General features: G+C 33.7%; 1 protein-coding gene across 1 annotated transcript in view; it reads left to right on the top strand.

Moving 5' to 3' along the window:
- The window catches only part of KPNA4 (karyopherin subunit alpha 4), a 57,990-nt gene that overhangs the window by 25,975 nt on the left and 14,433 nt on the right, over positions 1-17,582 (top strand). The window contains exons 2-11 of the mRNA XM_061194510.1: positions 139-183; positions 1,023-1,112; positions 1,221-1,250; positions 1,345-1,397; positions 7,240-7,335; positions 7,852-7,937; positions 9,548-9,634; positions 11,486-11,655; positions 11,761-11,805; positions 14,753-14,884. Coding sequence (XP_061050493.1) covers positions 139-183; positions 1,023-1,112; positions 1,221-1,250; positions 1,345-1,397; positions 7,240-7,335; positions 7,852-7,937; positions 9,548-9,634; positions 11,486-11,655; positions 11,761-11,805; positions 14,753-14,884 — 834 coding nt within the window. The remainder of the gene's footprint in view (positions 1-138; positions 184-1,022; positions 1,113-1,220; positions 1,251-1,344; positions 1,398-7,239; positions 7,336-7,851; positions 7,938-9,547; positions 9,635-11,485; positions 11,656-11,760; positions 11,806-14,752; positions 14,885-17,582) is intronic.

Consider the following 17,582-nt stretch of genomic DNA (forward strand, 5'->3'; position numbering starts at 1 on the left):
TATGAGTAAAATATGACTGTATATATACGAGTAGAAGAAAAGATAAGGGAATGTACATCAAAATGTTAATATCAGTTTTCTCTGGGTGATGGAATTTGAGGTGATTTTTTAAAAATAATTTTCTTTAATTTCTTGTAGACTATGAGAAGACAACGAAATGAAGTTGTAGTTGAATTAAGGAAGGTGAGCCTGATTAATATTGGGTACTTTCAAACATAATTCTAACAACCTTACAGCATATAGAGAAATTAGCAAACGTATATTAATCTCAAGTGCTTAATTGGCATTTCTTTTTCTTTTGAAAATGGAAAGATTGACTAAATTTGACAAGCTATTGAAGTTGACAAGATCCAGTTTGTCCACTATCCAAATATAGAGATAAACACATTATCAAATGATTTTTTCTTCTGTAATTTTAAATGATTTATATAAAGTATATGTCATACTAAACAGTTCTGCTATTTACAGTAGTAATTACTCCATAAAAGGAACTTGGTACTTAAAAATTTCATCGACTTTTCAAGTATTAAAGTAGGTTAGTTGAGAATATATTTTTAAGTTTGTCCCAAACGTTTTTAGTGAAATTCAAGTGGCCCTTAAGTTTTGTAAGGTATTGTTGATTTTTGTCTGATTTTGAACTGCCCAACTTTTGCTTTGACTTTGTTTTTAGGTGATAAAGAGAAGCTCCCAGATGATGTATAAAATGGTTTAGTACTTTTAAATAAATATGTATGTTTGGTTCTGGCTAAACTGTACACTATCTTTTTTAATCAAATTATTTTGTTTTTTTTGTTTATTTATACATTGTTCACGGTTCATTAAAAATGTAATATTTGGGGTTTGGGGCTCAAATTAGTGTTGCTTAAGTGTTTAAATCACAATTTGGTTTAATTTTCTGCATTTGCATTTTACTTTTAAAAGTCACTTCATGTTTTTTTGTAGGCACAGGACTGCCTAACCTTTGTATGAAAGTATTTAGCTTTTAAAATTTAACTGAAGTTTTGTTTTTTTTTTTTTTAAAGAATAAAAGAGATGAACATCTCTTAAAGAGAAGGAATGTACCACATGAAGATATCTGTGAAGACTCTGACATAGATGGCGATTATAGAGTGGTAAGTAATTGTTATTCTGGTAATTTAAAAATACCAGTGAAAAATTTTTACATAAATACAGAATTACAAGGTGATTTTTAACTTAGTTTTCCCTAACTTTTTTCCCAGCAAAATACCTCTCTAGAAGCTATTGTTCAAGTAAGTTGAGTTTCCCCCCCTTTTCATTTGTATTTCTTGGACTTAACAACTAATTACTGTGTATCTGCATCAAAAATTGTTTTGTTTTTTATAGAATGCTTCAAGTGATAACCAAGGAATTCAGTTAAGTGCAGTTCAAGCTGCTAGGTAAGTTAAATTTTAAGGACATATTTTGTAACTTACACAGGAGTTCTCTTTTGGGTTTTCACTATATAGTAGTCCTGTTTCTTATATTAACTTTGATGACAAACAATAAAGAACAGTCATGGACCAACTGAATTTATTTTCAAAATTATTCTCTGATTTAGAGTATTAAAATTAGCAATTTTCTAAACTCACTAATACATTGAGGCTTTAGTGTGGCTAATAGGTACAAATGCTAGGGAAAAGTTGATTTGACAGGGTATTGCTATAGACTAATAGAAAAACATTATTTATAAAGCTTTTTACCTTTTACTGATTAATAGGTATTTAATTTTATTAAAAGTCAGATTCATCAAATCCTGCTCAGGTCGCTAATTCTTCTCACAGTCCTCGTATTGATCAAACAATGAATTGAATTAAAGCTTACTGTAGCAGTGTACAGGGAAGTACACATTAAGATTTAGGGCTACAGAGACTCCCACTTCTCAGTCAATGTAAGAATATTTAGTTATTTTTGCACATTTCTGTTGTAAAACCTATGCACTCATATTTTAAGGGAAAAACAAGAAAAAATTATTACTGAGACATTTGTATTAATAAATAGCTTGGGGAAGACATGGTTGTATCATAGTACAATATAGTGGTTTCTTTGGTTTTTTTTAATTAATTTATTTTATTTTTGGCTGCATTGGGTCTTTGTTGCTGCGCGCGGGCTTTCTCTAGTTGCGGTGAGCGGGGGCTACTCTTCACTGCAGTGCGCAGACTTCTCATTGCAGTGGCTTCTCTTGTTGCAGAGCACGGGCTCTAGGGCGCGCGGGCTTCAGTAGTTGTGGCACATGGGCTCAGTAGTTGTGGCACGTGAGCTTTAGAGCGCAGGCTCAGTAGTTGTGGCACATGGGCTTAGTTGCTCCGCAGCATGTGGGATCTTCCTGCACCAGGGCTCGAACCCGTGCCTCCTGCATTGGCAGGCGGATTCTTAACCACTGCGCCACCAGGGAAGCCCTCTTTGTTTTTTTATAAATAAAAGAATAACAGGGGCTTTCCTGGTGGCGCAGTGGTTGAGAATCTGCCTGCCAATGCAGGGGACACGGGTTCGAGCCCTGGTCTGGGAGGATCCCACATGCCGCGGAGCAACTAGGCCCGTGAGCCACAATTACTGAGCCTGCACGTCTGGTGCCTGTGCTCTGCAACAAGAGAGGCCGCGATAGTGAGAGGCCCGCGCACCGCGATGAAGAGTGGCCCCCACTCACCGCAACTAGAGAAAGCTCTCGCACAGAAACAAAGACCCAACACAGCCATAAATAAATAAATAAACAAATACTTAAAAAAAAAAAAATAACACCCTATGTTGTAATTGTAGGAAAGAGATGCTTAAGCAAGAAATTGATTCTAGTTACAGAATTTTAAAGTGGAAAAAAACTTCACAGTTTTATATAATATCTTATCCAGTGCATGAGTCCCTTTTATGTTTATTAGACTTTCCTACTTTTGCGTATTCACTTTAAATGGCCTAGAACACATATGGAAATTATAGAATTAAAGTGTTGCCCACCACAGGTAGAAGAACTTCTTAGAGAGGACTTTGCTGTGTAGGAAGAAAATCACAGAAGTTTTCACATCTCAAAATGGCAAATTAATGTTAATAGGAAGAATGATTAAGAAATTGATACATTATGTTCACCATTGTCAGAGTTGATTATAGTATTGGAGCAGCTCTTCTCAACATGAGTTCTATAAGATAATTAAAGCCCTAAGGCTCCTAAGGCAGGGGATCTCAAAATATAGTGTGTGGATCCCTAGGAGAGCCTGGGATAACTTCAGGGGGTATTATTTTCACAATAATTCTAAGACTTTATTTGCCTTTTTTTGTTGTTGTTTTTACTTTGTTAACATTCACATGGATGTTGCAAAAGCAACTGTGGGTAAACTACGGGCACCTTAGCACAGAGCAAGACAGTGTCACCAAACTGATGATACATTGTAGATACTGTATGTGCCATTTTACAGTCAAAGAAAAAGGGCCATTTCTCTTTAAGAATGTCCTCAGTGAAGTAATAAAAAATAATTTCTTTTATTAAATTCGAAACCTTGATTAAGAAAGACTGGGTTTACAGACAAAGATGTCACAAAAAAAGAAAACTACAGGCCAATATCACTGATGAACATAGATGCAAAAATCCTCAACAAAATACTAGCAAACAGAATCCAACAGCACATTAAAAGGATCATACACCATGATCAAGTGGGGTTTATCCCAGGAATGCAAGGATTCTTCAATATACGCAAATTAATCAACGTGATACACCATATTAACAAATTGAAGGAGAAAACCCATATGATCATCTCAATAGATGCAGAGAAAGCTTTCGACAAAATTCAACACCCATTTATGATAAAAGCCCTGCAGAAAGTAGGCATAGAGGGAACTTTCCTCAACATAATAAAGGCCATATATGACAAACCCACAGCCAGTATTGTCCTCGATGGTGAAAAACTGAAACCATTTCCACTAAGATCAGGAACAAGACAAGGTTGCCCACTCTCACCACTATTAGTCAACATAGTTTTGGAAGTGTTAGCCACAGCAATCAGAGAAGAAAAAGAAATAAAAGGAATCCAAATTGGAAAAGAAGAAGTAAAGCTGTCACTGTTTGCAGATGACATGATACTATACATAGAGAATCCTAAAGGTGCTACTAGAAAACTACTAGAGCTAATCAATGAATTTGGTAAAGTAGCAGGATACAAAATTAATGCACAGAAATCTCTTGCATTTCTATACACTAAAGACAAAAAATCTGAAAGTGAAATTAAGAAAACACTCCCGTTTACCATTGCAACAAAAAGAATAAAATATCTAGGAATAAGCCTACCTAAGGAGACAAAAGACCTGTATGCAGAAAATTATAAGACACTGATGAAAGAAATTAAAGATGATACAAATAGATGGAGAGATATACCATGTTCTTGGATTGGAAGAATCAAAATTGTGAAAATGACTCTACTACCCAAAGCAATCTACAGATTCAATGCAATCCCTATCAAACTACCACTGACATTTTTCACAGAACTAGAACAAAAAATATCACAATTTGTATGGAAACACAAAAGACCCCGAATAGCCAAAGCAATCTTGAGAACGAAAAATGGAGCTGGAGGAATTAGGCTCCCTGACTTCAGACTATATTACAAAGCTACAGTAATCAAGACAGTTTGGTACTGGCACAAAAACAGAAATATAGATCAATGGAACAGGATAGAAAGCCCAGAGATAAGCCCACGCACATATGGTCACCTTATCTTTGATAAAGGAGGCAAGCATATACAGTGGAGAAAAGACAGCCTCTTCAATAAGTGGTGCTGGGAAAATTGGACAGGTACATGTAAAAGTATGAAATTAGAACACTCCCTGACACCATACACAAAAATAAACTCAAAATGGATTAAAGACCTAAGTGTAAGGCCAGACACTATCAAACTCTTAGAGGAAAACATAGGCAGAACACTCTATGACATAAATCACAGCAAGATTCTTTTTGACCCAGCTCCTAGAGGAATGGAAATAAAAACAAAAATAAACAAATGGGACCTAATGAAACTTAAAAGCTTTTGCACAACAAAGGAAACCATAAACAAGACCAAAAGACAACCCTCAGAATGGGAGAAAATATTTGCAAATGAAGCAACTGACAAAGGATTAATCTCCAAGATTTACAAGCAGCTCATGCAGCTCAATAACAAAAAAATGAACAACCCAATCCAAAAATGGGCAGAAGACCTAAATAGACATTTCTCCAAAAAGATATACAGATTGCCAACAGACACATGAAAGAATGCTCAACATCATTAATCATTAGAGAAATGCAAATCAAAACTACAATGAGATATCTCACACCGGTCAGAATGGCCATCATCAAAAAATCTAGAAACAATAAATGCTGGAGAGGGTGTGGAGGAAAGGGAACACTCTTGCACTGTTGGTGGGAATGTAAATTGATACAGCCACTATGGAGAACAGTATGGAGGTTCCTTAAAAAACTAAAAATAGAACTACCATACGACCCAGCAATCCCACTACTGGGCATATACCCTGAGAAAACCATAGTTCAAAAAGAGTCATATACCAAAATGTTCATTGCAGCTCTATTTACAATAGCCAGGACATGGAAGCAACCTAAGTGTCCATCATCGGATGAATGGATAAAGAAGATGTGGCACATATATACGATGGAATATTACTCAGCCATAAAAAGAAATGAAATGGAGGTATTTGTAATGAGGTGGATGGAGTTAGAGTCTGTCATACAGAGTGAAGTAAGTCAGAAAGAGAAAAAGAAATACAGTATGCTAACACATATATATGGAATCTAAGGGGAAAAAAAAAAGGCCATGAAGAACCTAGTGGCAAGATGGGAATAAAGACACAGACCTACTAGAGAATGGACTTGAGGATATGGGGAGGGGGAGGGGTGAGATGTGACAGGGTGAGAGAGTGTCATGGACATATATACACTACCAAATGTAAAATAGATAGCTAGTGGGAAGCAGCCACATAGCACAGGGAGATCAGCTCGGTGCTTTGTGACCACCTAGAGGGGTGGGATGGGGAGGGTGGGAGGGAGGGAGATGCAAGAGGGAAGAGATACAGGAACATATGTATATGTATAACTGATTCACTTTGTTATAAAGCAGAAACTAACACCATTGTAAAGCAATTATACTTCAATAAAGATGTTTAAAAAAAAAAAAAGACTGGGTTTATTTCCTACGTTGTGCAAAGAATCGTACCATTTATTACGGAAAATACTGTGAAGAAGCAAGTGGAATAATTCTTGCTTTGGTAAGAAGTTTAGAACCTAATCGGGAAGGCAAAACTGTATTAAAAATAGAGATGCTCAACAGCGAATGTAGCCATATGCCGTGTATATATTCTCGGAATTCAGAGAGGGTATTTTGAAAACATTTAACTTGAAAAGATAGAGTTTGAATAGGCAAAAAAAAGAGCATTCCAAGTGTGGGGAATAGGATTTGAAGGGCCTAGAAATTAGATTGAAATGGTCGGACAGACAACTGACCTGTTGTTGAATTACAGAGAATAAGATTAGTTAGATAAATAAGATGGAGCCAGTTCGTGGAGTGTTATAAAAAACTCGGTCAAGGAGTTTACATTGATAGGGTAGTAAATTAGCAGCCATCACTTGGTTTATATAGGGGAATAATCTGATTAAGCTTGCTTAAACATTGTCTTCATATAGTAGTGCAGGGGATTCAAATTGGTGAAGATTTGTGTTAGGCCACATTTAGGATTTGTCAGCTAAAACTGCAGTCTGCCATATGTGTAAATGGGCACTAGGTATTGTTGTTTTACTATCTAAGCTCCATGAGAACAAGGATGTGTCTGTCTTGTTCACCTTAGTATCTCCAATATCTCTCTGGATATTTTCCTATGTATTGCTGTGTTTATTTCATTTCCTTTCCTTTAGTTGTTGAGATGAGAATGTTGTTGAGCTTTTATGACCTTTGATTTGGTATATAGAGTAGGATGAAGAACTGGACACTAGTATCAGCTATAAACTTGTACCAGCATCCTATCTGCTTTTGTCCTAACTTAAAAAAAAGTAGTTCATGTCTTACCATTCTTTTTCCTAATTATTAATAATCTCTGTAAATTTATAAATTAATCTTTTTATAATAGAGAAAAGGTTGCATTATGTAAATTTAAAAAGTAGCTTGCAGGGAGAGTATTTGTGCCAAATATTCAGTTTATTGTAATATATCAAATGTGAATTTGAATTTAATTATATGTCATTAAGTTTCACAAGGGGTATATTTATATCTCTTATAGGAAGCTTTTGTCCAGTGATCGAAATCCACCAATTGATGACTTAATAAAATCTGGAATATTGCCTATTTTAGTCCATTGTCTTGAAAGAGATGACAAGTAAGTACATTATTTTAAGAAATAATTTAGGATGTATCCTTTGCAGAAGACAAGATTTTCTTGTAGTTAGTTTGGTCTTTAAAGAAAAAAAAAAAAGGGCTATAAGATGGAGTTGAGAAGCCAAAGTGAAAAACAGTGTAAGGTATGTTTACACCAAGAGAGGAAAGTAAAGACCAAACGGGAACTTGAGAATGATATATTTAACTTTTAAGCTTTGAAAATTGGCAAGAACTAGTTTAGCCAGATAGGTACTTGAGAAAACTGTTTGGGTAGTAATGTGCCGGTATCTTAATACAGAGTTCTTACTAAGAATAAGGACACCTGAGGAGGTTGTATGCTTTTTATACCGAAGAGATATTTTAAATAGTCATTGGAAGTTAAAAAAAAAGTACTGGGTGCATAGATCTTTTGAATAAAAATATTTAATACTTTTAAAATGCTAGGGGGAGGAGTGGTTGGTAGATATTTGGGCCAATGTAGAAATTCCTGCTGTTTAAAATTATTTGTTTTTTGTAGTCCTTCTTTACAGTTTGAAGCTGCATGGGCTTTGACAAACATTGCGTCTGGAACCTCTGAACAAACTCAAGCAGTAGTTCAGTCCAGTAAGTTGGTTATTAAGAGACAAAATTGTGATTTTCAAAAAAAAGTTAATTAAAAAACTCAGTGCTTTTCCTAAAAGAATAGAGCTATTTATATTATAAAGTAATTAAGTATTTTGAATTCAGTAACAAATAAGGTAGTTGAAATAGGCCAACTCAAGTATGTTACTTTGATCATCTTGTCCCATTGACTGACATTTTCTATTTCCAAAAATTCATTTGATTCTAAATCTGAGAACATTTCGTAATTATAGTAGTAGTTACATTATTGTGTTTATAGGACATTACATAAATAAAGGTGTTTTTCCTGTTGCCATACTACCTGTTAGGCACTGTTAATGAGATGTCCATTATACATTTTAAAGAAATCTTCTTTTATAAAGTAGTCCTACTTTAGAGAATGGCTTGAAATTTTTTTTTTTCATTGTTATTATAGGATTGGTTGTTTTTTATGTTCCAAGAAATGTAAGTGGGAAATAATTATTGAAAGTAATAACTTGAATTATTTTCATAAGTACTATTTGATTCTTCTACTAAACAAAGAAATTAATAATTTTAAAGAAGGTACTTTCAAAATCCCCTTCAAATATGTAAGCAGTATACTTGTCTAAGCCTGTTAAAATCTTAAGCACTGTCATGATTTTGAAAGGGAACAAAAGTGTTATGCAGTGAGGATTTTATTATATAGACACTTGTATTATAATATTACATAGAAAAGATAATTTCCTTAAATCTTAATAAAACTGATTAATTTTGGGTTCATGTGATTTTAGGGTTTGGTTTTTTTGGTTTTGCTTTGTATAGTTGACTGTTTAGTTAATTTTATGATCTCAAGACAATGTCTTAATCCCTCTTTTTCCTTTCTCTTTTGTGTTCCTTAAAGATTAGAAAGAGGCTTAGAATTTGTTTTAACACTGCTAGTCTGTCTTAATATACCAAAAGTAATGGATAAATGAATTACTTTTTACTATAAGTAAGCATGATTGATCTACATGTACTCAAAATAGCATTTTTCAGAGCAATATCAGAGGGAAGAAAAGAAATAGAAGAATCATTTGTTCAGTGCAGTATTATTCTGTTAAACGTCTCTTTGTTTTTCCTTGTGTTAAGCAACAGAATCATTTTCTGATTCAGAAGGTCTCACGTGGCACAGGAATCACTGGCCTGGCTAAAGACCCATATGATGTTATTTTAAATTTCTATATTCAAAAGTTATTTTAATAATTGGAGTTTTTTTCAAATTTGAAGATAATGCTAATCTTTAAGGAATTAATTTCTTGAAATTGGAATTAAATCCAGTTTTAACTGTGAATGAAATTTTATCAGCTTAATTTGACATTTGTCTGTATGTTAAAACTCACTTTGATGATGTATTGTCTGCTAGCCAGAAATTTTCCACTACCGTTATTCTAATGAAAATCAATTAATGAAGATATATTTTAAATATATTTTTGATAGGTTTCTTTCTTTTGGGATTTCAGCAAAGAAACAAGTTTGATTTTGGGTTTAGATTATAGTGTTTTCAACCTTTTTTCTTTCAATTTTATTGAAATATAATTGATATGTAACAGTATCTTCAAACTTAAATGATAGCTTATGTTTTCCTCCTTCAGATGCTGTGCCACTTTTCCTGAGGCTTCTCCATTCACCCCATCAAAATGTCTGTGAGCAAGCAGTGTGGGCATTGGGAAATATCATAGGTTTGTCTAAAACTTGTAATACTAGTCCAACAATCGTTGTTATCATGTACTATGTAATAAAAATGACTACTAGTAGTTGAAAAGAAAAAGCAATTTGCCTTTTTTAGTACTAGTTTTTATGAACTAGTTTACAGAAATTACAGCTGTTTAAGTATAAACCCATAGTAAACAGAATGAACATTTTTGTTGCTTGTGATACCATTATATCTCTTTGTATATAGTCACCTCTTAATTATTTGAATAATTATGAAATATGTATGTGATTTAGGTATTTTCCTCTTTCTCCTTTATTATGTTGGTCCATTTTATTCCTCAACTCTCTTACTATCCTAGGAAATAATAAAAAAGGAGGAGGCAAAACTTAAACCAAAATTTTTCTCTATAATAGCAGTTCTGAGAAGAATCTAAATTGAAATTTTTTATATCTCTTGTGGATTTTAGTGCAATGAAATATAGTAATGTTATCCACTATCATCATGAAGTCATCATCATACATGTGGTATCTGTACCTTATAGGCAGTCTCATTAATGTTGACCACCATGATTGCCATACCTTCAGGTTTTTTCTGATAAATAATTGTAGGAAGAATAATTAAAGACAATTCCAGTATTTCAAGAATTTGTTTTTTAACTACAGCCTAACTTTACCCAAACTCAAAAATTCAAAAATCTATCCTCCAGTGGAGAATGGAAAAAATCTGGGGTCTGAACTGTATTGTGTACCATGATGTTAAAAGTTATTTTTGCCACAGATTTTTTTATTTTTGCATGGAAGTAATCAGTTTTGCTCTGATATACCTCATCTTTATTACCCTTTTGGGGGCCAAGATGGAAGGTAAGGTATGGTTCCACAATTGTGAGTTTTCAAATGGGAGAATTTCCCTATAAACTGTTCTTGGCATATGGTATATTACTGTTAGGAATGCTATCGTTTGTATATCCAGAGTCCCTCACTTTTATACCAAATTGTAGATTTAGAACTATTAATACAACATCTTGATCTTTGGCTTTTAATTCCAGTGACATTATAGAATTAATTAGAATACATGGATGCAAAAAGAACAAGCATTTTATCTTCAAATACCACAGTGCAGGGCAAAGTGTTTTCACTTACGGAATGTAATACGTCAGTGTGGCTTTCATACTACAAATTACAGTGATACTCTAGATAGAGGAAATTAAATTTGGCACTTTTCTCTAGGGCAGTGATTCTCAAACTCTAGCCTGTTACCAAAATTATATTAAGGGCTTGTTAAAACAGAATCCTGGACCCACAGAGTTTCTGTTTCAAAAGATTTGTGATAGGGCCCCAAAATCACTATGGGAACCACTGAGCTAGGGGTATTGGTTCCCTCTCCCCTGCCTTTTTGAGACATAGTTTCTAAGTGTATAGAGTAATTTATAGTTAATATTCTCTATGCTTTGATATTAGATCATCAGTATAAATTCTACAAATATTTTCTCTGTAATGGTATTTCAATATATCTCTTTTTATAACATGAAAGTTTCTTAAACTTAGAGTACCATTGAGAGAGAAGAGAAAAAGCAACAATTCTGTGTTCACAAAGTACTTTAAAGCCTTACTGAGGCTTTTAGATGGCATAAAAACATTTTAGGGTGAACAGCATATAAACCTGAATACATGAATAATGTGCAAAAAATCTTAGTACCTTATCTTGCTTCTCTTGGCTCAAAGACCTAAAATGTGAACTAGGTTATTATTGTCTAAAACTTTCACATAAAACAAAATAGTGTACTTGGTTCAAATACAGGAAGTAGCATATTGAACCCAGTGCTTTACGTTTTCTGAGTTGCTTATTGTATTGAATTAATAAATCCTTCTTCCTACAGGTGATGGGCCACAGTGTAGAGATTATGTCATAAGCCTTGGAGTTGTGAAACCTTTACTTTCCTTCATAAGTCCATCTATTCCTATAACATTCTTAAGAAATGTTACTTGGGTTATGGTCAACTTATGTCGCCACAAAGACCCACCACCCCCAATGGAAACCATTCAGGAGGTAACAAGTATTTTTGTTTTTGTTTTCTTTTAAAGTAAAGTAGATATCATTATGTGTATGTTTTTATCTGTGTATATTTTAAAATCTATATGTTTCTCTCTTCAGATTCTTCCAGCTCTTTGTGTTTTAATTCATCACACAGACGTAAATGTGAGTAAATGCTTCCCGTCCTATATTTTTATATGTATATATGGTTAGGGCTTGTCCCAATGACATAGGGGAGAAAATGACATTATGTCAGTGTACTCTATCAAATTTTTTCATTTCAGGAGCTGCAGTACATAGTTTGGTATTTTATATTTTCTCTGTGTTTACCCATATCACAATATTTAATTTCAGTGAAGAAATCAAGCCTGTTATTTTGGTCTGGGCAGTAATGTATGTACATATATTATATATTAGTGTTGTGAAAACTGACATTGGAAGTTCTTAAAGTTGCCAGTTAGTAATCTCTCTCACTAAGATTTTATCTTTGATTGTTCATGAGCTTTTTATGAAAGCTCATTTTGACAGCTGGCCTTTGAGAGAACACTTAACACCTAGTGGTATTATTTTTCGAAAGGTAATAAAGAGAAATATTTGTGCCTTTATGCATGGGTTTGTATTCATATACCATTCTTACACCAAACCATGAATATCAGTTGCTCTTTAATTTCATATTTACTCTATTAATTCATGTATAGTGACTTTGGTAATGGCTTCACTTGGTGTAGAGATAATTCTTGAGTATACAAACAAAAAGGAAAAAAATCAGTGCAGACTAGATTTTAAACATAATAAATATATCCTACTCATACTTAATAACACAGAGAGCAAAGGAGAAAGCAACTCAGGAAGTATGAATGAGTGGGAAACTGCCGTAACTGCTTATAAATTCAGTCTAGCCTTCATTGTGTTAGAAGAGCTAGGAATATAATGGGTAAAAGAAAATCACATGAATAAAACGCATAGTAACAATCAGAACCTTGTGTAGTTCTTTAAAAACACAGTTTGGTATGATCAGTGTCTGACAAGCTGCTTCATTCCTTCACAGTTTCTAGGGTATTAATACCCTTTTGCCAGGATCTCTGTAAAGATATGGAGCAAATTAAAGTTAGAATTATACTGCATCAAGCAGTGACACAATGTGCTTGATATTCATTAGATGAACATGATCTTGTCCTAAAGATATTTTTTCTAGCTCCAGATAGTCTAAGGTGTTTAAAAAACAAACAAGCAAAAAAAACACACATGTAAACAAATTTTGGTTTTGGCTTATTATAGCCAAAATCTTTGATTAAATTACAGTTTTTTGTATTTTACTTTTATTAAAAGATATTCAAGAAAGATTAATCTCAAAGTTTATAACTCTTCTGGAAAATTAGACATCTTGGTTGACCTTATTCAGAGATGTATTGTGTTCTTTCCACTTGTTTACCCCAATCCATTTGAGATTGTAACTCCGTTTTTCTTGCTTTTGATATATCTTGAATTTCTCAAGCCAGTTTGCATTGTTCTTTTTTAGTAGCATTAGTAATATTGTTTACTAAACAATAATGTTTACTAAAAATGAAATCTTCTTAGGTTAACACTTAAGAACAAGTTCTTAAATCAGGCCATCAAAGAAGTAAAAAAAGTAAAATAACGAAACTGCTTCCACAAACCATAAGTGAAACATTGAAATTACACTCTAGTTGTAATTAGTAAACTTATCATAGACTTAACTTTGCTGACACAAAAAGTGCCTATGAGATCAGGTCTGATTTAAATTGTGATTTTGATGTGAGCATATTAATGACATGTTTAGTATTGGGCCTTTTTAAAAATATATATCTGGATTTTACATACAGTCATGCACAAGTAACTTGAAGTTTTTTTGCCTATATCAACAAATTTTGGCAAAAAAAAAGTTACTTTTGTAAGTTGAAATTTAGTTGTCTCACATATTTTGATACCACTTTATGTGTGTGAATTTTTCATTCGGTGTCGTCTTTTTACATTAAAAATATCCATAGTGCTTTCTTGAATTTCTGAAAGGAAAAATGGCAAAGTGCTATTTTCTTCTAGGAGCTTCTTGGATGTTTTAAACATATCATTGATTTAGAATTTAAAGGTTTCAGACTTTTCTGGTTTGTCTTTTGACATAGAGTTCATATTCCAGAAAGGCTTTCGAAAGTAAAGTTTCAGGCACAATTATTTATTACTGTGTTTTTGTCAATAATTGTATTATTTAGCAGTTTAACAGTTGTTTGTCATTCTTCGTTTTGGCCATAACTTCTAATTAGGACTTCATATACAAAGAAAGAAGAAACACAATGGCCTGTTGTACTTTGAAATATAATCATTATAAGTTAATTACAGAGGCTTTTTTTTAAAAAGTACTTTTGGCAGCTGGTGTAAATTATAGTTTTGTTTGTTTGGTTGGTTTTTGGGGGTTTTTTTGTTTGTTATTTTTTGTTTTTTTAACTAGAACATGTTTTTTGATTATAGATCTCACAAGTTGACCTATGGTTGCTTTTAATGTCTTGATCTGCAGCTGTGGGAGATTTCTATTTGGGAAGTTGCCTCTGGTTTTATAAGGCAAAGCAAACTGGTTGGAAAAGATGAAAGTACTATAATCCTAATACTGGAGTATTGGCTTTAGACCTACCAACATGGTATTGATGTGAGAACACCTTGAATATATTCACCTAGCCCAGATGTTTTGAACCACCGTGTATGTTGGATACATATACTCTTTCCAACTACATGTGTTTATCACAATGTCCTTGGACCTAGTATCCCTCAATCTGAGCATTTGGGAAAGAGAATGTCTTTTTCTCATATTTTATGTGCTGTGTAGTGTGTTTGTATCTTTGTGAGTTAAGAGTGGATACCAATCTGTGAACAAGATCATAATTAACCTAAACATCCTAAATATGGCTATAAGATGCACACACTTGATATAGACATTCATAGATGATGATGCTTAGTATAATAGAGAAGACTGATTCCAGTGAATTTAGAGAGAAAAGGGAAGAAAGAAGATAGTAGAACGATCATAGGTTAGTCCATATGGTTAAGAATTTTTGAAATGAGAAAATATTCAAAGGCTATTTGAATTTTTTTTATTCATTAGATATTGGTAGATACGGTCTGGGCCCTCTCTTACCTTACTGATGCTGGCAACGAACAGATACAGATGGTAATAGACTCTGGAATAGTCCCTCATTTGGTTCCTCTGCTCAGCCACCAGGAAGTTAAGGTTCAGGTGAGTTTTTTATTGATAAAAACATGCCACTATTTGCTTTAAGTGTGACATTTGAACATGGGTAACGTCAATAGTGTAAAGTATTTTTTTAACCTAATAACAACATATCTGCAATGAGAAGAGTGAGTTATTATATCCCCATTTTAAAGATGGAGAAAATGAGATAGATTACTACAAGAACCTCCTCCTCTCCACCCCCCAACCCCCCCAAAAAAAGCCAGGTTGACTTCTTTGTAAATTACTGATTTCTAACATAGACCAGGGCAGTTCATATAGCAACTTGGGTAGCATCTGAAACAAGTACTGATTATTTTTTCTACTTTTCCTATTTTTCTTCTTCCACTCTCCTGCTCCTTCCCCCACCCCCCTCCCCACAACAGCTGTCCTTTTTTATTCTCCTTCACTGCACCTGGCAAGTTTAGTTAATGCTTAGCTTCACTGGCACTGTGATAAAGGCTTTGTACTGAAATGTGCTGCTTAGGGGCTTCCTAAATTGTCTTCTCTCAGTTATTTAAAATCTTTTTCTTTAATTTTGTTTTGTTTTATTATTTTAAAATCCTTCCATATAAATATTTATCCCAAAGAGTCTGCATCTAGAAAGAGCCAAAAAAGAGAAGGTGAGAAGTTCACACAAATATTATAAGCAGTAGCTGTCAAACTACGGTGGTAAAGGGAGATGCAGCAAGCAGCAAGCTCTCCCTACCCTTCTGAGGTAAATAGCATGGTTTAATCTTAGAATGACTAAGAGCCTATAAAGCACAATAATAGCATAAGGAAAACTGTTAACCTGATTCACTATTTCTCAACCATGGCTGGACAATAAAATCAGCTGTGGGAAGCCTAAAGAAAAAAAATTAGTGTATTTCCCTTGCTCTACTCCTAGAAATTCTGTTTCAGTAAATCTGGATATTTCCTAGAAACCTGGGCTTTAAAAAGCTCTTTAGGTTATATTCATGTACTGTCAAAATGGAGACCCACTGCTATAAAATTTAAAGCACTTTAAAGAAAAGAGGGAACACTTAGCTAAATTCAGAAGAATTGATTAATAGAATAATTTGTCATTTAGGGTTATTTGTGGTTTATTTTAAATATTCCTACTAGATTCTTATGAAGTTTGCATTTCTTAAGTGTGGTACTTATGTCTTGGTATAGGTTTTTGGTTTGCATTTTGTTTTTGTTTTTTCAGAATGCATCTTCAGTTTAATACTGGACTTTATTGAGAAAATAGGGCTTGGACTTTCACTTGAGCCAACTCTCAAGGAAAGTTAATGTTCTGTACTTTACCTGGTAACTAATAGAGATTTTTAAAAACTTTTTCAACTTTCATGCCATAATTTAGGAACATAGAAAGAATAATGTAATGAACTATGTAGGTTTCCTCTATATCTGTACTTCCCCACCAAATTATTTTGACACATATTCCAGATATCATCTAATTTCACCCAGGTTGCATCTCTAAAAAGTAAGGCTATTTTTTTTAACATATCCACAATACCATGAGAGCACTTTAGGAAACCTTAATGTTAAAATCCGATCAGTATCTGAATTTTACTTTTTGCCTCTTTTTTTTTTTTTTCACAATTTTACCAAATCAGTATTCAAACAAGGTCAACACATTGCATGTGGTAGCTATGTCTTTATGTTTCTGTTACTCTACAACTTTCTTCTCCTTTTTTCTTTCCCCTATTAAATTTATTTGTTAAAGAAGCTAGACCACTACAAAACGTTTTTGAAAGAAGTTGAACAAGACCTAAATCAGTGGAAAGACATCCGTGTTCGTGGATTGGAAGATTCAGTATTATTAGGATGGCAGTGCTTCCCAAATTTATCTGCAGATTAAATGCAATTCCTGTTAAAATCCATATGGAAATGCAATGGACCCAGAAATAGCCAAAACAATCTTGAAAAAGAACCAAGTTTGGGGACTTCTCACTTCAAAACTTGACTACAAAGCTAGAGAAAACAAAACTTTGTGATTCTAGCATAAGGATAGACATATTGATCAGTGAAATAGAATCAAGAGTCTAGAAATAAACTTACACATTTATGATCAATTGATTTTCAACAAGGGTGCCAAGAAAATTCAGTGAGCAAAGAATAGTCTTTTCAGCAAATGGTGCTGAGGCTACTGGATATCCATATGTAAAAGAATGAAGTTGGAGCCGTATTTCACACCATATTTTTTAAAAATTAACTCAGAATGAATCAAACAGCTTAATGTAACATTCAGAAGTATAAACCTCTTAGAAGAAAACACAGGCATAAATCTTCATAACCTCAGATTAGGCAGTAGTTTCTTAGATATGACACCACAAGCAACTAAGGAAAAAATAGATAAATTGGACTTCCAAAATTAAAAACTTATAAGGAAACCATCAAGAAAGTGAAAAAGACAACCTACAGAATGGAAGAGAATGTTTGCAAATCATATATATGAAAAGGTATTTGTGTCCAAAATACATAAAGAACTCTTAAAACTCAATAAAAAAAAATGACAACCCAATTTTAATATTTATTTATTTATTTATTTGGTTGTGCTGGGTCTTAGTTGCAGCAGGTGGGCTCCTTAGTTGTGGCATGTGGGCTCTTAGTTGCGGCTCGAGGGCTCCTTAGTTGTGGCATGCGTGTGGGGTCTAGTTCCCGACCAGGGATCAAACCCAGGCCCCCTGCATTGGGAGCGTGGAGTCTTAACCACTGC

Source organism: Eubalaena glacialis, chromosome 6, assembly GCF_028564815.1.
Source record: "Eubalaena glacialis isolate mEubGla1 chromosome 6, mEubGla1.1.hap2.+ XY, whole genome shotgun sequence".
Lineage (NCBI taxonomy): Eukaryota > Metazoa > Chordata > Mammalia > Artiodactyla > Balaenidae > Eubalaena > Eubalaena glacialis.